At 43.3% G+C, this 23615-nt stretch overlaps 1 protein-coding gene across 1 annotated transcript in view; it reads right to left on the bottom strand.

Moving 5' to 3' along the window:
• The window catches only part of HDAC6 (histone deacetylase 6), a 256606-nt gene that overhangs the window by 168040 nt on the left and 64951 nt on the right, over positions 1 to 23615 (bottom strand). The window contains exons 3-4 of the mRNA XM_078664729.1: positions 5746 to 5886; positions 1894 to 1982 (exon numbers count right to left, since the gene is read on the bottom strand). Coding sequence (XP_078520855.1) covers positions 1894 to 1982; positions 5746 to 5886 — 230 coding nt within the window. The remainder of the gene's footprint in view (positions 1 to 1893; positions 1983 to 5745; positions 5887 to 23615) is intronic.

Raw genomic sequence — 23615 nt, 5'->3', positions numbered from 1 at the left:
TTATATATACATATATGTTTCTCATGCAATAAAGATATGAACGTGTATCAAAAGGTTGGTTCAATAAGATAGTATAGTACAAACAATTACAGCAGACTATGTTAAACAGAAATAATGACCATGGATCAGTTGAAGATTCTTATTATATATTATTATATAGATTCTAGAGATATGAAGGGTACTGAATTAGAGTTCTTGTGTACAGCATATACCTGTGATGCACCAGATATATAAGCAGGAAGTAGGAGAAAAAGTGGTATTGCGGGAAAGGGTATACAACGTTTACAACGCAACTTTTACAACGCACTACCATTACAACGAAACTTTTACAACGCAACATCCATTACAACGCATACATTTACAACGCAGTCATTACAACTCATGACACTACAACGCACACCACTACAACACATACCATTACAACGCAGTCATTACAACGCATACCATTACAACGCAAAACTTACCATCCAATACTTACCCTACTGTTGCACCCCCTGGAGTTAGAATAGTAATTTTAACCCCTACACTATCCAAAACTTTCCCTACTGTTGCACCCCCTGGAGTTAGAATAGTAATTTTAACCCCTACACTACCCAACACTTACCTTATATGCAATATAATGTAATGCGTTGTAATGGTATGCGTTGTAAATGTAGTATGCGTTGTAGTGGAATGCCTTGTAAAGGTATTTTTTAAGAATTCGTTGTAATGGTATGCGTTGTAATGGTGTGCGTTGTAATGGATGTTGCGGTGTAAAAAAATGCGTTGTAAAGGTATGCGTTGTAAAAGTGTGCGTTGTAACGTCATACATCCCGGGAAAGGGGAGGGAAACGAGAAACGGATAAAAGATAAAGGAATTTGCACAAAACAGTTGGTGCACAGGGCAGACATGCTGCATTATCAAGAGGGTGTACGAATCCAGCATATACTTAAAACTGAGAATCCATTAAGGATGATATATGAGGTATAGTTACTGGTGAGTTTCCCTTATGAGTTCTGGGTTGGGGGAGGGTAGCGGGAATTTGGGGTTCAATTTTCAGCAGGTTCTTGTCCAGATTGTCCCAGAGCAAGAGGTCTTGGTTTGTGTCGGAAAAGAGGAGTTTTAGGAGGTTTTGGCCACTTTTAAGCACGTGAGCTATGCCCATTATTTATATATTGACAAGCACTTGGAAGACTTCCATTTTGACGGGATATGTTTTAGGTCAACAACACTGAGCTCTGATGTTGTTAAAGCAAGTCCCACTGGGGCATCATAAATCCCAGAGTTATTGTGGGGAATTCCAATGTGATGACCGCCATTAAAATCTCCTGGAGGCTATGGAGGACTTGATTCCGAAAAGGTGTACCGAGTTTGTATTAAAAAAACATATGTTTAAGTTCTTTTATAGTTTTGGCATATGTTCGAGTCATTCCTGTTGAGTCTTTAAGTATGTGGATTATAGTCTTATTTTCCCTGAATTCTAAAAAAGAACAGCAACAATGTGTCTGTTTCAGTGAGAATATTCATTTTATGATTACTGACCCAAATACGACCTATTCTACTTTGTGAATTTGTGTTATTCATATTTTATTCATTTTAGCAAAGCTAACTGCTTAAATTTATGTTACCAGTTACGTGTTTCTAATTGTTTAACCACCTTACTGATTAAGTCAAATTCAACATTGATATTTTTTATTTGTGGATATGTGACTGATCACGATGTGTATTCTGGATATTCCGTTTTCTATAGCTTAAAGACACAGCATAGGTACATGCCTCTTTGTCTTTAAGATATTCTTTAACCCTCCTTTCCTTTTACAGATATATCATTGGTAGGTTCTCAAACACAGGTGGGAGGAGCATGGTAAAGTGAAATGAAGATATCAAGAATTGCTTGCTCCAGTACAACTTACTCTTTGTCCCAGAGACAGTGGAAATCAGTTAGCATCTCGTCACACACCAATGCCGTACCGGTCAAGATAGCCTCAGCTCGGCGCAAGTCCTAGACATGAGAAAGGACAGACCTTTCAGTCAGACCCTGTACGCAGTTCAGCATTGTGGTGGCAATGGCAGAACAAAACAGAGATAAGGTCTAATCCTGAGGTGTCCAACAAAGATGCAGGAGGACTGGGTTCATGCCAGATTTACATGTAATGTACACAATTTTTTTTTACATACAATTAAAATAAATACTACTCTATTATACACTCAAAGGTAACCATTAATATCTTCAGAAATTGTACGACTGCATTCTGTTCTAGCCATCGTTAACAGATTCATATGAAGCCATTCTCACTGCAATAACACTATTTAAAGAAAAATATATTTTTCAATTGAATAGCTTTTTAAAGAAGACTTTGTTACCATACACTTTCCACATGAATCTGTAAGTAACTGAATTGGATGTTCCACTCCACTCTTTGTTCTAATGTAAAGTAGTTCTAAATATAATAGTATATTTCTGTCAATTACAGAATCCCAAAAATTTGAGACAAGGTTTTTGGGTACAGGCCTTTATGTTAAGCTCATTCTTATAGACAAAGAGGATAACTTGTTAGAAATAACAGAAACAGATCCATTTAAACCTGGGGTAAAGACAGAGCAACCAATTTGGATTAAAACTTTAGAAGTATGCTACAACATGACATAGCAAATATTTTTTTAAATGCTAAGAAATAGGCATAAACACAAGTGACTCGAAAATAAAAGCCTTCAAAAAACTGTAATCCGAGATTTTGCTGCTTGTGAAAGCCAACGCAAAGGAAGATTTGAGTATCATGAGGGTAGAAAGGTACAAACAATCGGCTTTAAAAGTACTGGAGAACGTGAGTTCCATCACTTTATTCTGTGACCATAAATATAAAATATATTATCACTTAACAAGCTAATAAGACATCTATTAGAAAAAGGATACATCAATGACGACATGAATGGATAACTAAACTTTGAACACCTGATTACACCACTTTTGTGTACATTAGCACAACTTCACAGGAATTCAAGAATCAAAGAGACTGATCAGGCTAATGATATGTGGCAAAGCCCAGCTACCTAAATATGCCTACTTCTTTTTACAACTGTTGAGCTGGGTACCTACAACATTTTAGAATCAAATTTGAAGAAACAGATGTAAGGATCTTTTTTTAAAATATGTTACATCACACATTTGTACACCAACATTTCATAGGGTGTCTTAGGAGGAACAGAAGAAATGTAAATACCTGAAATCTTCAGATTTAAAAAACATTTTACTTTTGTTTCAAAACTATTTCAGATTTGGAGAATAACCATTTGTGCAACATTTCTATATGAAGTGTGGGCTTGACACTGAAAATTCATTGGTATTCTTAGATATTGTGTTTTGGATATGGGGAGGGAGCACAGAGGAATTGTACAAGTTTAAAGATTATATAATAATTTCTCATTAATCAATTAAACTCACATTAGAGATGGGTAATTTTGATGTGCATATTTCAGACGCATGTTATTCAGGGTCAAAAAGCAGTTACAGATCTCTGTACATTAAAGAAAATTAATGAAATCTTTTTCTTGCTATTGAGAATTCGCCACCATTCTAATTAAATATAGATGATAGTTATTGAAAGCTAATCAAAATGCTTGGTAGAAAGAAATATACACAATGGTATAATAAAAAATGATGAAAAGATTTAGAATTAGACACAATTTGGAGGCAGTGCTGGACAAAGAAAGGAACTATTTTACATGTAACTAGGCCTGAAACAAAAAGAAATAAGTCCGGAATATCTGGGTAAGTTGAAGAAAATTAGCTCTGCATACTAGACAGAAAGTAATAAAATAGAGAAAAATCATTGACGTCCTTGGCAGCCTATTTGGAAAATGATTCCTACATAAATTCCAACATTTCAATGACAAACCTTTGATGGTGTAAATACACTAGAAAAAGAAATATCAAAGATAAATTGGTTTATTGAGTATTAGAGAAAAAAGCTTGGAACACATCCTTGATTATAAAGCAGCAACTGCTATAGTCTCAAAGACTGTACACCCAGAAATGGTCAAATAAATTATATTAAAAAACTACGCTAAATGTGATATGAAGCGACTAACAAAATTTAAAGTCTTTGTGGAAAATTATATATTGGGCAAATGGGATGCAAAATCATGAGAAGTAATAATGTTTGTTCTAGCATTGTGAAACACCTTGTGGAGAACAAACATATTCTCAATTAAAGTTTCAAGCTTGAGAAGTATTGCAGCCTTCTCCTTATGGGCGACACATTACATCTACTCTAGCAAAAAAAAAATTACTATATGTCCATATGGCCTTGAAAAGACTCAGAATTACACTGGTTTTCTCTAAAGCTGCTGATGAATATTTTCATCTCTCACTCTGATACACAAGATTGATAGACGACAATATCAGTAACATTTGTAACATTCAAAGAGTATAAAGAGAGATCACAAAACTATCTGAGAGAATAGGAGGGTGAATATTGAACTTGAGGAAACAGATATGATGAGCGAGTTAAAACAACTGGAAAAGATGACTTAATACCTGAAGATGGGACTAACGTGAGTGTTAATGTCTAAATTAATATCTAAACCGATTATACTCAGGGCTCCATTGAGATAAAAGCTTATCTAGTGTTTTGAATGTATTAATGTATTTGAATGTGTGCCAATACTATTAAATTAAAAAGTTCCAGCTAGAACATAATTCAAAAACATTTTTCTCTACTTAATTTCACAGATGTGTGTGTGTGCTTATATATATATATATATATATATATATATATATATATATATATATATATATATATATATATCATGCTTCATTAAGGGAAAGAATGAATAGGATGTTGGTACCGCTAGCAGGGGATGCAGTAAACTGTAACACTTGGAATTGATCAAGCTGATAGCATTAAACAAAATCAGTTGCATGTGGGAGTATTAGCAGAGCTCCTAATCGATCCAAAGTCAAGTGAAGGGGGTTGGGATCCCCCATAAGATCTTAAATCTAATCCCAGACAGACAATAACATGGCAATGGTTTTTTAAACCATGCACATACTACAGAAAGTTGCCTCTCTCCAAAGTTCAAAGGTGTAGGAGGCAGTATCTGACTAGTCCATACTGCAAACAAAACTATGCCTTTTTCCAATTGGTCCAAAATGCTACTACTTGATTCTTCGATAAGAGCAATACATTGGCTAGTTCAGCCCTGGTTCTCAGAACACTGCTTTTTGTGAAACAAGTGAGTATTGAGAAACAAGTGAGTTTTAGGAAACAAGTGAGTTTTAAAATATGTTTATGAACAACTGTGCCTGCCATCAATGTGTCCTCCATTAGCTGAAAACGAAATGCAAGCCTACATGCTGAAGATTAGCCAGGTTTGATACAGGCCATGGGTTCTTAACCTCTGACCAGATCCTTCCAAGTTATCTACACCATGAAACAGATCGCTCTCGGAACCCCACTGCAATCCAGCAGACATCATATACAGGACTGAACAACAAACTATAATAAAAATGACGTCCCAGAGTTTCAGATTTACAGCGTAATGTATAATCTATCACAGAGAAACAGGTGAAAATGCCACTCAAAACAGGACATAATGTGTGTAACAAGCCCTACTTTCTGGTAACTTCTACAGTAGTATGCTGGTGGGGTCTAAAGGAATTAGGGGCCCGTGGAGCCAGTAGAATCACAAAGGCGAAATAAACTGTTAAAGGAGATAAGGCAAACAGTAATTTTCAGGGAACAGAAATAGGAAATATCACCTACCAATCTCTGAAGCTGAGCCACAATATCCTCATCAGTGCTCCTGTTCAGTTTCATCTTGCCCTTCTTCCTGGTCTCCTGCAAATTCTGGCTCCTCTGCTGCGGGTTGGGAGCAGGCTGGCCTGCCTTCTTTCCTCCCTTCTTCTGCGACACACACAGAGGAGAGAAAGCTTGACAGTAAGGGAAAACGGATGGGCAGGGGAGGACAGGCTGGGCGAAATAGAAAACATAGACTGAATAAACGTCATAGGACAGATGGGGGGAACAGGCATTGGGCAAGGTAGTGGACGTCGCCCAGCAGAGCAGGCTAAGATCAGAGGCATATAAATTCCACAGTGTAGAAGTACAAAACCAGCCACAACTGTATAAAGACCGACACTATCCCCTGGAACACTACAATTTCATACACATTACCCTTCTCTCAGGACAAAGAAAAATATCCTAGTTGTTACAGCAAGGCATTACCACATACCTTTATGTATTCATCCCCTAGTTACAGACAAACTGCTCTTTGGCACTCAGTCAAAAGCCTACGTTTATGTCCCATCTGTACAAAGTTAAATTAGCCAGCAGATGTCTCATCTATCAGCTCTTCGGCCATTTCACCATGCTGCACCATTGCCACAATAGATCAACAGACTGTCTCAAAGGAAACTGAAAAGTAGATGAGTATGCAGGCCAGTTTATCAACCAGTAGACCAGGCTTCTCCAATGAGTAAATAGCTCTCCTGTGTGTAGCTAGGGTTTATACAATTAGAAGCTTTTGCTTGGCTTAATTAATATACATATACCAAAATTGAGATTATGAATTTAAGATGAAAATATGTTTAATTTTAGAACTCATAATAAGCCAATATTCGAGTGATAAATCATGTGGCACTGGGGAGACTTTTCACAAGTGTTATTACCTAGGTATGAGAGGCTTTGGAGCCATGGCTGTCATATATTTCCCAAGTATAAGGTTGACAACATTCAAAGACAAACAAAAAAGGACATCTGCTCACATTTCAAGCTTCTGCAAAGGCCCAGAACTGATTTTGAAGTAGAACTTTATTTGAAATGTCTGTATTTCTTTTTAACATGCCCCTTTCTGCCTTTGCTTACTTCAATTATTAGTGAGGGGTCAGTACGGCAGCTGTAAAACACATTCTAAATTGTTTTCTTCTAACATTTACGGTTTCAAATATGTACTGATAAAGGGATAAAATACCAGCTTCAGGTGATTTTTCACATTCCTTTTGTGGCAGGACATTAACATACCAGTCATGCTGGTATAAAACAAACCAGGTGGTGATCATACCCATGTAGAGGCAATCCATATGGACAAACTCTTGATTACATTACTGCTGGCAACCATGCCAGATGCACTTAGGTGATTGCAGGTAGTAGTAACCTTGCATATGTTGGAGACCAAGGTAATTTATGTTTGATGTGGACACTATTACAACACTAATAATATTAGTAGCTCTCAATGAGTTTCATTAAACATAAGTAGCTCTCATTACAGAATAGGTTGGAGACCCCTGCACCAGACCAACAATTTGAGGTGAACAGCAACTAATCTACCATTCGGTGGTTCTTGATTCAAACCACTTTTTTCAGCTCAATGGACAAGCTACTGCTTGGCTAAACATAAACTATGAGCCAGTTATTTCCTATGATAACAGATGAATCCACAGAATACAACACCAATAGGTAAAAAAAATATATATATGTATATGTTTTCCCTTAAATACTAGTCTATGGTATTTTATTTTGGGGTAATGAGGCACCCTGCAACTTACTAAAGTGTTTCATGTCAAACCTTTATTGTGTAGGGTTGGCCCATGTTGTCAAAAAGACAATCTGATTAGTAAAACCCACCAATGCATATGCAGGGGGGCTTCGTTTCAAGGGCGGCCAATGAATGTTTGCCCTCCTCCTACATGGTCAAGAATCTGTAAGGACCTGTAGGCTGCTGACCAGAACAATATATAGGTTACAAGAACCTGGGGTGGCTAAGTAGCCACAAAAAAACTGTACTGGGTACGGCAAGTACGACAATGCTAGAGTGGATCTAGACGCGATAAAAAGCAGACACAAATATGCATGCCACATCTCTTTCCTGTGGAGCAAGAAGGAGGTGCAGAAACATTTATGCTCCAATGATTAGGAAAGCAAAGGCATGCAAAAAAAAAACACAAACAACCGGGAGAGTGTCTGTTAGTTCCACTCTGTTAGCTGCCAGCCTGACTTAAATTTTGCAGCTCCATGAGCTCTCAAAGGTATTTTGCTGACTCAATAACGGGGAGGACAGAAAACAAACAACTGTTCGGGCTGATTTTTGATTGAGTAATCTTTTATGATGCTATTTATAGTTACTTTGTGCTTCAGAACGGTGCTCGGCTTTAGCTCCACTAACAGCAAGACCTATCAACTTCGCACTCCTGAGCTTTAACTTGCTCCTCAGCCTGCCTGCTCTTTGCCTTCACATCTCCTTTGAGCATCTTTTAAGCCAGACAGTTCTGTCAATTTACCAACGTGGCAGCTCTATAATCCATCCGTCACTCCCTGGTGGCTTAGGTTCGACTGAGGACTTGGTGTGCCCCTCTACTGCTGATAACTCACCCCACTCACCATTGAGCAACACTCCCTCCTTCATGCTGTTCCCACTCTAATACACCACCACATTTTGGATGCTCTCTACACACTTTCATTCCATACCCCAAAAGGTCCTCTGCTCAACACTTTATTTTGCTATCTATAGCAAATTATATCATTTAGAGAGCAGTAATGTATGCCTGATTAACTCCCTGGGGGGTGAAAACTCACAGCAAATTGGGAATGTTGTGTTATATATTCTATACCTTTCTGTGTACTATTACTATGGTCTACTGGACTGCTCACTGTGCTCAGTGAAACGACCAGTCCCTGACAGGATGTGGCCAAAGGTCAGGTAGGGGTTATTGGACCACAGCCATGGAGGTCGAGGTCTTTTGCTTCTGGGGTCCTGGCATCAGTCTGGCTCTGCAAACTGGGCCAAGTTCACCGCTTTCCGAACTTTATTTTCAGGGTAGAGACTGCAGAAAGTCAAATGCTTCTCAGAGAGATAGTGTGGGGGCAGAGAAGTAGACCTTGTGCAGGTAAATAACAGACATAGTAACTAACGGCCCAGCCCCATACTTATCCTAATAAAAAGAGAAGTACTTTAATGACACAATAAAACTAAATACTACACATGTTAACATGAAATCAATGACAGGGTTCTACAAATTCATCTGAAATGAAATGAAATGAAAACCAGTTTTATTAAGCGCTAACAGCTGCCCTGAGGCGTCCAGGCGCTGAGACTACAACCAATGCCTACAAAAAAGAGCAGGGAAGATCCCACTAATTGAAAAGAAAGGTCTTGAGCTGTTTGCGGAAGCTCAGCAGATTAGGATCAGCTCTGAGATGGAGGGGAAGAGCGTTCCATAGTTTAGGGGCTTTATAAGCAAAGGATCGACCTCCGGCCCTCGCTCTATAAATGCTAGGAACTTGAGCTAAGAAAGCATGTGAAGAGCGGAGGGTTTTAGTGGGTTGGTATGGTGATACCAGAGAGTGGCTGATTTCTGGGCCAGATTTCCAATAAGCTTGATGAGCGATGCACATGGACTTAAACTTGACTCTCTCTCTAATGGGGAGCCAGTGCAACGCTCTTAAGCCAGATTTTATTGAGGTTCTGCGGGTAGTTCCAAGCAATGTGCGAGCTGCACAATTTTGAATACGCTGCAATTTTTGTAAGGTGTACTCCGGCGCCCCCAGGTACAGAGCATTGTTGAAGTCAAGGCGAGATTGAATTAAGCCCTGTATAACTATCTGCCTTGCCTCAAAGGGAAGAAGCGGGAGAATTCTTTTGACCATCCTCAAGAGGCCAAAGCAGGTCGCTGAGACTTTAGTTGCCTGCATATCGAAGGTCAATGATTTGTCCATCCACACTTATGGGCTCTAGCCACATTTCACACCCTGTATAGCTGTCTAACTCAGCTCCTACGGTGCCCATCAGTATCTGTAGTGCTCTAACAGAGATAAAAGGTCATAGGCAATGATTGGGCACACGTACACGTTTATTAGCAGCTTGCGCAAGCAACTATCATGTGGGTATTCCTTAGGTACATTTATTCAGATCTTGAGCAAAATTCACACTTGCAGTTGTTATTCTCCTAAAGGCAGTCTTATTTTTAGGATTTCAAAATACAGAGTCTGTCTTTTGATCTCAGTGCCGCAATACCCTTTCGCTGAAATGAGACTCATTACGCAGCTCACTATTGCCCCTTTCGCTGTTACGCCTTCTATGTCTTTCTCAGCAATGTGGGATCATGGGTAGTGGCCTCACTTCTACATCAGCAAGCTGGGAATAGATAACCGACCGACGTGGTTGAACGATATCCGGCAAACGAAAGAAGCGAGGGGACACGGCGTAAAGTATTCCTATTCAGAACGGTGTCCGTTGTGGAAGTAATAAAGTGCCCCAGCGTCAATATACCAAAAAAACTGAAGAATTTGAAGAGAAAAAGAAGTAAGAATACCGGTTGTGAAAATAGTGGCAACTTGAAGGACCACTAAGTCTTAGAACAGTCTGGAAACAGCATTAGCGCATCCTCATAGGTGCTCACCCGGCTGTTCTCCGTGCCTCCCTGCAAAAATAAGATTGAGGATGGACCCTGGAAAGCCCATGTCCTGATGAGGCCCATAGTCAGAGGGCTGAAACGCGTCGACAGTTCTACAATGACACCCGATATGAAATTATAAAAGTGTTGGTAGAATAAACAAAAGAGAGTACACTAAAATACTGAGGTGGAAGTATTGCACCTTGTGCACTCCATTGGTTTAAGGGTGATCTGTGTTTAAAGGAATGCCATTTATAATTTTACAAAGCATCCTTTCCCTGTGAATGTATAGGGCAAAAAGGTCCAATAGGTGATTTGACCTACAATGTATAATATGTGTATATATGTATAATATGTGTTTTGTGTGTATATATTTATGTAATTTTCTGTATATTTGTTTTGTGGATGGACAAAAAAAAGATAGCACTTTAAGCATAAAAAATGAAAAAATAAAATTGATATATGCTTTAAAGAAGAATTGCTTGGTTAAGCGTGCTGGACTACACTAGGGTATAGGCTGTCTTTGTAAAATAGATTCATTGATTGTTCTTTATGAGTTATTGAAGGTAGGACTAATTCATGTTTTTCCTGCTACAAATTGAGTGAGTATTGATCCCCTGGTATCACAGTTTTTCTTCTACAGTTTTGTATTTTTACCCAGATGCCATTGGGTTATTTTGGGTTCCCCCCCCTATATTGTATGGGAATAGATAAACAAGCAGGTAATTCTCTATGACAGTTGCAGCCTCAGGGGAAATGAAGAAGGTCTTATGATATGGTGGGGGTGTTGATATTTCCAGGCAGCACCAGCACGGTCGTGCTTAAGGAGTGCTAAATAGCATGCTGTTGCTTCAGATTTATACACACCTCACACAGGAAGGCCATGCAACACTTCTCAGCTTGGGTTGGCTACAGTATTGCTTCCAGTGCAAATTGGCTCTTCTGGGTGCTTGGCATGCCTGAAACACAGCTGTGCTTCTCCTGGACAGGCCCAAGCACTCTCCTCCCCCTTTGAGCAGGTAGTGGGCACTAGGCCGACTCACAGCTTACACAGACTTCAGATGATGTACACTCACCTCATGAAGACACCAGCTCTGGAGCACAACAGCTCTTCGAGTACTCTATGAAACACTCCTGTCCTTTGTCAAGAACAAATAACCCCCCGCCCTTCCCGCCCCCTTGTTATGCTCAGGGATGTGAATCAACAGCCTGAAATATTGAAATTGGTTTGAAATGAAACCCTTTAAAATGTATTTTCTGGCTTTAGTGGAAACAGAGCCACTGTGCGAGTTGATGAGTCTCCCAGGAGGTATTGATGACATGCCCTGGCAAAAGCATCCAAAACATGGGCACAATGAAGTGTAAAAATTCAGCACCTGGTTATCAGCCTTTCCGAAGCAGAAATCAGGTAAAGAGCAATGGGTGCCAGCTCTGCCTAGCAATATCCTTACCAGGAAGAACAGAATCTTCCGATTCACTCACTTTCCCCTACCATCCATCAAACGGCAGACCACAGGAAAATGTAATAAGCAATCCATGCTAAAAGTTTTCTCATAGAATTTCTAAGGAAGCCCAGCCTCCCTCCTCTCTTACTTCTGTGTCTCTCGGCTGTCTTAAACGCAGTCTACCATCCCACCCTCATACATACCTTGGATACTCAGCAATTCCCTTTAGCCATTCTCCTCTTACCTTTCCAAACAACACCAATTTGTTCACCTGGGCACCTCCAGGTCCCAAAAGATCCCCTTTACTGAAGGAGCCGTTGAGGGTCTGAAAGAGTCTAGTAGTCTTTAATCTTTACATGGAGCTGCTTGCTTGGTGCTCTACTTGCAGATACAAGCATCAAGATTCACCATATGCCAATGATACACAACTCTACTTGAAAGTCCCCTCTGCTTCAGACATGCAACGCCTCAATCACTGCTTGTACATCATCTAGACCTGAATGTTCTGCACCTCCCTGAACTCAGCCCAACAACAAGAAACGGTACAACAAGCATTAGAAATGCAATAGGTCTCGCATGTGCTTAAGTTAGAGTTATTGGCGTTGTAAATGGCGTCGTGAATGTCAATGTCTTTTATCACATACAAACATTTGAAATGAAAGACCATAATGAAAAGGCTAAGCAGTTGACTGTGCTATTCTGCTGACATGTGCAAGTCTACAAAATGACAAACGTTTTTCTTTTTGTTTACCGATTCAAGTTGGAGTAACACTTATGTGGGTGGGGGGGATAACACAGTTGGCTTAATCACGGAGGGTGGGGAAGCAATATGAGGCGTGGGAAGCAACATAGAAAACTTAATAATGATGTTGGTATTGGTATTAATAATGATGTTGGTATTGAAAGGTAAGAAATGAAATATGCACACAGAAATATAGGAAAGGCCCTAGATGAACTTGTTTAAAACGAACACTTTTGGGAGGATAAAAGGAGTCAATCAGAAACATGGTAAGTATGCACTGCTTCAAGGGAGGAGGAGACTACTTGGACAGACTAAAGCAAATAAAACCACTGATTGAAAGCAACAAAAAGCAATGGCCAGAGTTGCTTTCCAGATCAGCTATCGAAATGTGCCCAATAAGTCTGTCGCAACAAGATAGCTGCGCTATAAACGAAAGAACTTGGTAAGCCAGTGAGCTTAGAGCAGTACGTTGTTCCCGTTTCTTCAAGGACATCAACTCTACTTGATATAAGCATTGCTTAAATACTTTTTAGCCACACCGGCCTTCGAAAACTGGCCTGACCTGGGTGGCAATCAACGAGATAACAAGCATTTACAATGCAACGGTTTCGCCTTTGGAAAAGTTAGAGCTATTGGCAATGTAAAGGACAATGCCATTTATATATCTGTTTTCAAAACCAACATATACCCATAGTATAGAATCTACGGCTGTGTACATGGAGAAAATTGCATTGCAAACATGGGTTCAATATGTGAGTTTGGATACAGCAGCACAGAAAAAGAATAAAAGAATCATTTAGGTAATGCCACTACATGTCCTGCAGTGGACAAAAGGCTGGGTTTGGTGGCTTAGTGAACTAATACGTCCACTCTAGGGGCCTGTGTTCGACCTTATGACCACAGGTTCAAATCCCAGGGGTCCACTCAGCCTTTCATCATTCTGAGGTCAATACAATGAGTACCATTGGGTAAATAAGCATATGTTATTCAGCACCGAAATACCCTTCTGGGTGAAAATGCGCTTTACAAATACACATGTTACGTTAAAACTTGTGCCAAATGTAAACAAGCATTTACAATGCAACGGCCTCGGCATTATTAAAGGTAGAGCTATTAGCATTGCTCATGACATTTTTTTTCATTATTTAAAAAAAAAACATAAATAAATGGTATTGTCATTTACAATGGCAATAGGTGAGCATTAGAGAGTAGTAGAGAGTATTCGCGGACACAGAGCCACACACAGATAGAGCCACGCACACACAGAGAGCCGCACAAACACGCACACAGACAGAGCCACACGCACACAGACAGAGCCGCACACACACAGACACAGACAGAGCCACACACACACAGAGACAGAGCCACACACACACACACACAGACAGAGCCACGCACACACACACAGACAGAGCCACGCACACACACACACAGAGCCACACACACAGACAGACAGAGCCACACACACATAGACAGTGCCAAGCACACACAGACAGAGCCACGAACACACAGACAGAGCCACACACACAGACAGACAGACAGAGCCAGACACACACACAGACAGAGCCACGCACACACACAGACAGAGCCACACAGACAGAGCCACGCACACACACAGAGACAGAGCCACGCACACACACACACACACACAGACAGAGCCACGCACACACAGACAGACAGAGCCACGTACACACACAGAGCCACGCACACACACACAGACAGAGCCACGTACACACACACAGACAGAGCCACACACACACAGACAGAGCCACACACACACAGACAGAGCCACACACACACAGACAGAGCCACAGACAGAGCCACACACACACACAGACAGAGCCACGCTACTTGTCTTGGCCTGTATCCAATAAAAGCTTCTGACTAGCCTGGGCAGTTATGCCATCCACTGGAGTAAGCATGGTGCGTAGGAAGTCAGAACATGTGCTTCATGAATGACAGACAGCGAAGGTGTGAGCCATTACTACCTTCAGTTGAATAAGGTTCTCCCTCCCCCATCTCCCGCACAAATGCGCACATAACCCAGGTCTGGGGTCAGGCTGTCCGTCGCCAAAGCCCCATTTCTGTACAAAGGCCACGTACTCTGCGTCAGACCACATTACTTCCCAGGTATGACCCATGCACTCACCCCGCCCTCTTGTACACACAGTGGACCAGTATCAGCAGGGAGGGGATAGCCCCCTGCCCGGGCACAGACTCAACTCCAGCTCTGTGTCGCCAGACTCGGACACCCCGATCTCGCTGGGGAGCTCGGCTAGATCGGTGACCCGGATAAGCCCATTATGCAGGAATATAGTGTCCTCCTTCGCCGACAGCCACTGAGAAGAGTTAGCGGCAGCCGAGCCCATTGCTGCGGGCAGTGGCTGTCCAGGCCTACACGGCAACACAAGTAGCCACAGCTAACACCCTGCGTGAAAGAACGATCGGCTGGCTGACCCTTCTCCCATGGTCAGCGAGCGGCAGCCCCGAGGGAGGCGGAATAGAGTCTGGCAGCCCGGTCGAGGAGGAAGGGTGTCCCGCAGACCCGGCGCAGCTCGTCTTGTCTGTCCCGCAGGAGCTTATTATTCCACGTTGGTGAAAACCCGGCTCCCGATTTTTGAAACAAAACGGCTTTGTTTTGTTTGTCTCCCGCCTGGAACTGCTTCTGCTTAGATCAAACAAGTCAAAGCGGACAATACAATAATCGCTGCCAAGACAATCAACAACATTTGAATTGCATGTCCCAATTAACCCAAGCCCCCGCTTCATTTACCGGTACTCACTACAGTGCAAAGTTAAGATCCCCTGCTGCACCAGTGCCCAGGTCCGATGCACGATCATATCCCAAACCAGGCGGGACTTACAACGGGGGCGGAGGCTTGAGGCTGAAGTGGGTACCTGGTGAAAGGACAGGACACACGGAGAAGCTGACGTCGGTATATGGGATCTGAAGGTATGCACCATGTGGGGAGAGATGGGGCAGGAAGGGAGCAATGGCGGTCAGAGAGACAGGCATGCGTTGTTTCTACAGAGACAGGGTGAGGATCTTGATGCCCTGACAGGGCGGTAGATGGGGAAACATAGTGTACAGCTGAGGCATTGGCTTGATTCATAGGGTGCTGCTCCCCTGCCGAAGCGGTCCGGGGGGAGGGGGATGGTGGTGAGGGACTGCAAGACCCATTGCGGATCCGCCAAATGGTCTGGACGGAGGGGGTGATGGAGGCTTCCCAAAACCCAGGCCCCCCCCCCTCTACTCGCCACCCGCTCGGGCCACGCTGCACCCGGCATCAAGCTCCCCCCTCGTGGGCCTAAGCCGCAGCTAACATCGCAAGCCAAGGTGCTAGCGCATCTGGGAAAGACAGCCCGGCCTGCAGCGGATAGGGTGGCGGGGGGGGGGGGTTACGGGACTCACCATGCAACCCCATGCTCGGAGACAGGGCTGAAATTACCGAAAATTGTTTTAAGCGGTTCTACAACACGCCCGACACCCTCCTTACTCCACAGCCCCAGAACCCGCCCTTCTCAAGTCTCGGTCGGACCCATGCTGTACAATTGCGGACAGACACACTGCAGCAGGGGGCATTGGTCCAACTTGTGCTGTGACGCCCCGCTGGGGCCCTGGCCAGACTACCTCGGGCGTCCGGTGCCCGTAGAATAGTAAAAGGTCACGTCCTGAGCTCCCCACTCACTCGCGCCCTGAGTAACCCCTTTCGCAGCTTGCGACTAGAGCCTCCAGTCCTCCCTTGCTTCCCGGTGCCCTAAGACGTGGATACATGGAGTGAGAAAGTCTGGGGGCTAGGAAATTGGCTGCCGTGGCAGGGCGCTGCGCGGGTCAATCCCATTCCTGCCGCTAAGCTCGCCGCCCCCTCGAGCACCACGCCGCAACCAGTCGCAGAGGCCGGCCGACGGTCAGGAATACGCTCGCCAGAGCATATCAGTAATGCGCTGCACTCAGACCGGGACTCTCATCATCCACCAGGATGCGTACCACCAGTGTCTGCTGCTCCAAACACCACCGATGCAGCCAGCACGCGCGACCGGACTGCAGCCCCCAACCTCGTGCTGCCTAATGACACTCAGAGAATGAGTGGTCCTAGTCACGGGAAACCGGAGTGCATTTAAATACCTGGAGTCTGTGGCTGATCTAGCCTGTGGCCATGGTGCAGCCCCTGGCACCCCGAAGCGTATTCCGGTGGGGAGGGGGGCACCCAGTGGAAGTTCACTCTCGCCGCCCGCTTGGTCGAGACGAAAAAAGCGGGGGATGGGGGGGGGGGGTTTGGGTCTAGCATAGAACATGGTGTGGAGCCACGCGTTAAGGCCCAATGAAGACAAGTGCTAACCCACTGCAACGGGGTAACTACGGCTCGAAACCGCAGTGCCACCAAACACGCGCCCGGACACACCGAGCAACCCAGATTGAGCTTCGTCGGAAGCCCCTCCGCTCAGGCGGCCTGCACCTACCCCGGACCCGCAGCCCCGGCGCAGCTCGTCTTGTCCCAGCCCCTCACACAGCTCTACTGAATGGAGAAAGGCAGCAGTGAAGTTCGGTCCTCCTCTGAAAACAAGAAAAACAAGTCAGGTCCCGGGCCGCGCTGTGATTGGCTGACGTCACAGGGGTGTCCCGGGCCGGCAGCCAATCACAGCGCGGCCCGGGAATGACGTCACGGGGGTGTCCCGGGCCGGCAGCCAATCGCAGCGCGGCCCGGGACAAAGGGGCGGCGCTTAAAAAAAGCACCAGAAACGCCCCCGAATCGCGTTTTCGAGAGAAAGCGCGATTGACAGCCTCTGCCTCCCAATGGCTAGCCTCCATTTATGGAGCTAGCCAATGAGAGGCAGAGGCGGTCCGAACCTCACTACTAAAAACAAAAGATTTCGACTGGGAGGGGCTTCGCCCCTCGCCAAAGTCGAAACCTAAAAAGATACTAGATCTTGAAGACTACTGCATAAAAAGCAAAAATGTTTAGTTAACTTATTACTAAGTGTTTGGTAAAGATGGCTGCGACATAACAAATGTTCACAATCAACACGGTATACAGTTATTCTACTCACTCACTGAAATTTGTTACGCATAGATCAAGAGCATCTGCTCTAACAGAGCAAAGGACTATCGACCATACCCAATACAGGAAAAACCTCTGTACTTCTCCATTGACGCATAAAAGCAAAAACTCTTCAATTATCTGCTAAGATCAAACGCAATTTACCTTCATACTAATATACACAATCATTCTAAACAGATAGATTGAATGCACTCTCTACTATTCCCACACAAATGGAAAGCGGCTTCGTTCAAAGATAAAACAGGGTCTGGCAGAAATGAGACATCTACTGGCGAGAATATGTCACTGCATCTGCCTCGGGGGAAACGACTCGGTCAAAAGAAAGCTTAACATTAACCAGACAGTGGGGGACACAAGTGCGTTTGATAGTGAGGATAATCAGTACGACAAGGCCTAGGTAAACACCAAGCGTTTCTTTAGTAGATCGCACAGGGTGCATTCGCGTACATCCAGTCATTAAACTACATCATATCATGTTACGATCCCAGACATTTGAAACATACAGAAAAAATGCAAAGTAAAAAAGCTTTGCGAGCGTGGGCAAGTGACCGTTTAGGTTTTATCCCTGGATGTTACACTTTTTTTTCCTTCAATATGCCAGTATAGGGGTGCCACAGAGGCAGGTCATCACAGCTTTACAGAGCGATGCAAACCACTTTGTTGTTGAGTCCAAGCGCTTCAAAACTTGCATTGGATCAGATCAGCCTAACGGGTAAAAAAAGGACAAGCTGTATTCTGCCTTCAGCACCCCTTAGACTAAATAAAGATAGTACAAGCACAAATAAAAACCTAAACCATTTATGACTACTGTGTTGTTTAGATGTTTCTCCTCAACTGCCAAACCGAAACTATGATTTAGTATACTGACACCGCTTAGGCCACCAAACCAGACATGCGACTGCACTCACTCTATGGTAAAATTTATGAAGTATTTATTTTATTTAATGCATTTTTATATAGCGCAGACTTTACCGGAAGATGTCAGAGCGCTGTACAATAGAACCAGTTACGTTACATGAGAGAAATGTTACAAAATAGAACGTTACAAAAATAAACAGGAGACTAGAAGAGGTAGGATAAAACCATAGAAGGCAAGAACACAATATCAAACACAACAAGCAAGGGTGAGGAATGTACAAGAAAAAATTACAAATTTACAATGATGAACAAACTTCCTAGAGGGGTCTCCGAATTAAGGTATTAGTTCTGGAAGTGTCTTTGGAAGAGAAGAGATTTGAGGTCAGCTTTGAAGATCCGGATAGAGGTGATGGCTCGGAGCAATTTAGGAAGCGAGTTCCAGGTTCTCACTGCATTACCTGAGAATGATTAAGCCATCGATCTTTCCCTTTTGAAGGAGTCCATCAACAGGATTTTGATGAAGATACAATATACTTGGACCGTTCGGAAATCAACTTAGCCTTCAAAAAGTCTAGGACCACGAAACACATATCGGCTGCTGTTTTGTTGAACAATGGTGTACTGGGATATGCTCCTAAATTAAAGGAGGACTTTGTACCGTTCTTGTTTAGACTGAAATTAACTACTAAGAGTTGGGAACCCCAAAAAGTACATTTTAAGGAATTAAAAATGTATTGTTTGTGAGTGAGTGATATATGCTTTATTTCGATACATAGATATCTTAAAAGCAGTACATACATTAGAAATTACATTCTTAAGGCAAAGATGAAATACATTATAAATTTAAAAAGGATAAAACAATCAACACTGTTGTAGTAAATAATTAAAAAAGAATTAAATTGAAATGGAAAGCCTTTTAGAACGGATCACCCATACCCATTTTAAGAATTTAGTAACACCACAAACAATGGGGGATGATGTATCAGTCAGTAAGATACGGAGGGGCACCAAATGCTGTTGTGTACCTAAAAGTCTGCACACTGGTGTAAGCCAGCGCCTCCTTGGAGCACAATAGTAGGGGTGTCCGCCAGGGATGCGTGTTAGCTCCCACACTATTCTCATTTTATGTGAATGGTGTGGTAGAGCACCTTCTTAAAGAACCAGCAGATGCCCCGTCCCTGGCGGGCACTCGGATCCCCACCCTGCTCTTTGCTGACGATACCCTTCTTATCGCAAAGACACCTCGGGGTCTCCAAAAGCTCCTCAATCGCTTCCAGGAGTTCTGCTCTCTCAGGGGCCAGACGATTAATGTAGACAAGACCAAATTTTTGACCATGAACCCTCCTAAAAAGTTAGGACCCCCCCCCCCCCCCGGTTCTAAACTCGGTTCCCCTGGAGAGGGTCTGTGAGTTTGATTACTTGGGGATCCGCCTTAGTAATTCCATGAGCTGGTCCCCACACATTCAAAAGATGCTGCTTAGCCACAAAAGGGTTACTGGTGTCCTACTCAGGGAACATCGCTCATCTGCTAAACATTGCATTTCCCCGGGTTAGACATTTATAAAGCCAGAGGGGTTACTGCTGCCCTGTATGGGGCGGAGTTGTGGGGCACCTCAAACCTTGACACCCCTACACACCGGGATCCTGTTGGTTTTCTCCCCTTTCGTGCCCCACCGCACCTGAGCATAATTATCTGTATGAAGTTTAATCAAGAGAGACAGGATGTAAGGGGGCAGCCCCAGCCCCTGCAGAACCCTCCATAATTCCTCCCTAGGTACTAGGTCAAAGGCAGTCTTAAGGTCAATGAAGGCCAAGTAAAGACTGCCTTTCCCAAGCACCACCACCTTCCAATACAGGAGCATCAACCTGAAGGCCTGTATTGTTTGTGTTTTTGTGCCATTTTTGTGTTATGACATTACTCCGCACTGCCTTGTAGTACAGTTGATTTGCACCAAAGGTGGCTACGTGTTTGCACCACGATTGCACCACTGACAAAATGGTCATCATATTGTGTTTGATATTTACTGCCGTAAACAGGGGGTAGTTGTGTAGACATCAGGCATAGCCACCATATGTTAGGTATTAATAATCGGTTATCAAAAGTATGATGGAAGGAAGGATGCAAAGGAAACCACACGTGTTGTTGTGTTAATGCTTTTTAATAATTTATTTGGTATTTTATGTAGTAGTTTCTGACATAAATTGCTCCCAGTGACCATTAAAAGAGCATTACTCCCTATTGTATAGAAGTATATTTGTTCTACTTGCACAGTGGCCCTTTCAAATAGCAAACGATTTAAGGAGCATCTTCCTGGCAACGTGCTGTTCTGTTTGAAAACAGTTTCTAAAAAAAAAAGTGGGTCTATCAGGAAAAAGGCCTGTCCCTTTCGAAAAATAGCATTTAAAGAAGATGAGAAGTCTGACCCTAACCATAAAACAGAGCCACCCCAATGTCCCTGAATCTCGGAGAGCAATTATTAAAATGTCTTTCCTCTAGGGAGTAAACATTTCCTTGGAAGCATAACCACCAAGCGACATTGTTCGCAACTCAGACACCTCTCTATTTAGGTTTGAGTATGTTTATCCCAGATGACCAATGGCCCCAAGGAGTGCCTGGACAGGTGATCATGTGGGGTAGAGCCCACTCCATTTGACACCCTCAGATCACCTACGATTGACGTCAGGAGCAAGTGAAGCTACTTCAAGGTTTTAAGATGTTCTAGTATATGCTGCGTGTGCCATTAAGCTTCAGAATAACCTTTAGAGTATGTCATATAGTGGGTTTTAGATGTGGTAGGTTTAGCACATCTAAAATTGTGATACTGCAGTATGTTTTTGGCACTTTCTTGGGTTTAAGGGTGCAGGTGAGAGCCGAAACATAAGCACCCAAATTATACAGGATACATATGCATATTTAAACATTTGATTTGCTGATGGATGTACAAATGCTCAGATGATTAGTAATGTCAGACTCTCACTTTAATTGTAATTTTGAGAGATTCTCAGTGTTTCCCACAATGTTTTTGCTGGCACTCCGTGAGCTCTAATGTTTACAAAATAAATGGCTGCAGGTGCATCACAATGCATGTGTATGTACAGCCTGCTGTTTTGGAACGTTATTTCTTTGAGAAAATTGTTCAAAAATGGCTGCTGGTGCATCACCACACATGCTCACACTAGGCAACAATCTTGGATTTTTTCTCTCTCAAATAAAACGCATTCCACTGCATATGGGTGGTGATGCACCGCCGGAAATGATAGCATTTTAATTAACCATTCCAAGATGGATGCTGAAAATTTTCAAACAGTAGCTTATAAGCAACAAGCATTTACAATGCAATAGGTCTCGCATTTAAGCTACTTTGAGCTATTGGTATTGTAAATGACAATGCCTTTTATTTATGTTTTTAAAACCAAAACATAAATAAAAGGCATTGTCATTTAAAATGCCAATAGCTCAAACGTGCGTAAATGCGAAACCAATTGCATTGCAGATGCTTGTGATCTAGTGGTTTCCAGACAGACTATCGGTGCCTGCCACAAAATGCCTCTGTGAACTGGCACTGCTAAGCGATCTATTGTTCCCTCAATTGAAGTGCTCTGGCTAACATTTAGGGAGAGGGGTGAAGATCAGAACCAGAAGCACACAGCCAGGAGCAGTCAAAAGATGGCAAGCTGCGTGCACAAAAATTTCCGCCACGCAGTTCACAGAAATTTTAAAGGAACTCTGAGCTCCAGGTAGAGGGGGCAAACCTCTGCAAACCCTGCCGGTGGAGCAGAATTTACCACTCATCCCTACTGTTTACCATGAGAGCCTTTCAGTTCACACTCACTTCTTTAAGCCCTTGCGATGACCACAGAATGGATATGACCCTAATTGTAAGCTGTCAGCTGGCATCATGCCTTGAAGGTGACTTCCACCCGTCCTGCTTCTTCAGTCAAATGCGCTAAGCATTCTGGGACTTATAGGCCCATCGTTATGAGAAGAATAAAACTAGAAATTCGTGTTTATGGAGAGCGCCTTTCTCCATTGCGTTACGGACACTGTTTGCAGTCACGGTTTCGCGTGAAAGTCTGATGCATTCTAGGTGTTGTAGTCTTGTTTTACTGCACATAAACTAATTACACTGTCATACCTGATAGCAATGATTTTAGGTTCAATGAAAAAGACTAGAAACTGTCAGCGCTGTAAAAACGAACACCGTCAGGAAGTCCCTCTGTTGGCAGTGGGCCAGTTGAGCGAAACGGGTTCCTTCCTTTCAATGGAGTGTGACATGTAAGGCAATAAAGGTGGAACATAATCGCTAAATAACACCGGGTGCTCTGTAAACTAGCGGAAATTGCAAGATTACAACCCACCAACCAGGCAACTAACAAAGTCCCTGTCCCCGCGTAGTGCTTCAATCCTTCCCTATAGTCGCAGCGCATACCAAACCTGCTACAAAGCGCCTCGGTGTTTGGCTGACCGCGGCCTGATGGCAACCGTACAAACGTGTGGCTTAGACTTGTGCTAAGACGTAGGTCTGCGTTAAAACGAGCCCGTGCTCTCGGTCCAGACAAAAAGAACTGTTTTTGTAACGTTTGGCGGCTGTTCTTGAATGAAAATAACTGTAGCAGACTCGTCAGTAGCGCTCTGCCTAACTTTCGGGAGGAGCTTCAGCTGTTGATGAGACCTCGTCTAGACGGACATGGAATACACTCCAGACGCACAGTGGTGGAGGGGGCCGCCTTCCAGATTGTCTGGGTGGACAGTTGAGAACACGAGGCACAGTGCAGATGAGGTGCACCGTGACCGCCACGGTGCCCCGCAGTGACCTGATTAATTCACGGTCTAACGGGTGCGTTTAGGGCAGGAAAATTTAGGAGAGCCAAACGAGATGAGCTGGTGACTTATTGTTATTAGGCTTCCACGGAGAAAAAAAAACAAGTAAACTGAGACGCACACAAAACAAGCGCTCGCCATGACACAGGACGTACACATTTCTCTTTTAGAGCCGGACTTCCTGCTGTGGTAAAAGGTTTTTCATCTTCTTTATGGGGCCATCTGTTTCGCCCCCTAATGAAGATAAGCAACCTTTTACCACAGCAGTAAGTCAAGGAAGCCAGTCTGAAAAGGATGGGGCTAAAAGAGAAATAAGTA

This window comes from Lissotriton helveticus, chromosome 10, assembly GCF_964261635.1.
Source record: "Lissotriton helveticus chromosome 10, aLisHel1.1, whole genome shotgun sequence".
In the NCBI taxonomy this organism is placed as follows: Eukaryota; Metazoa; Chordata; class Amphibia; order Caudata; family Salamandridae; genus Lissotriton; species Lissotriton helveticus.
The sequence above is the reverse complement of the archived record's forward strand: the minus strand, read 5'-3'. Positions and strand labels throughout refer to the sequence as shown.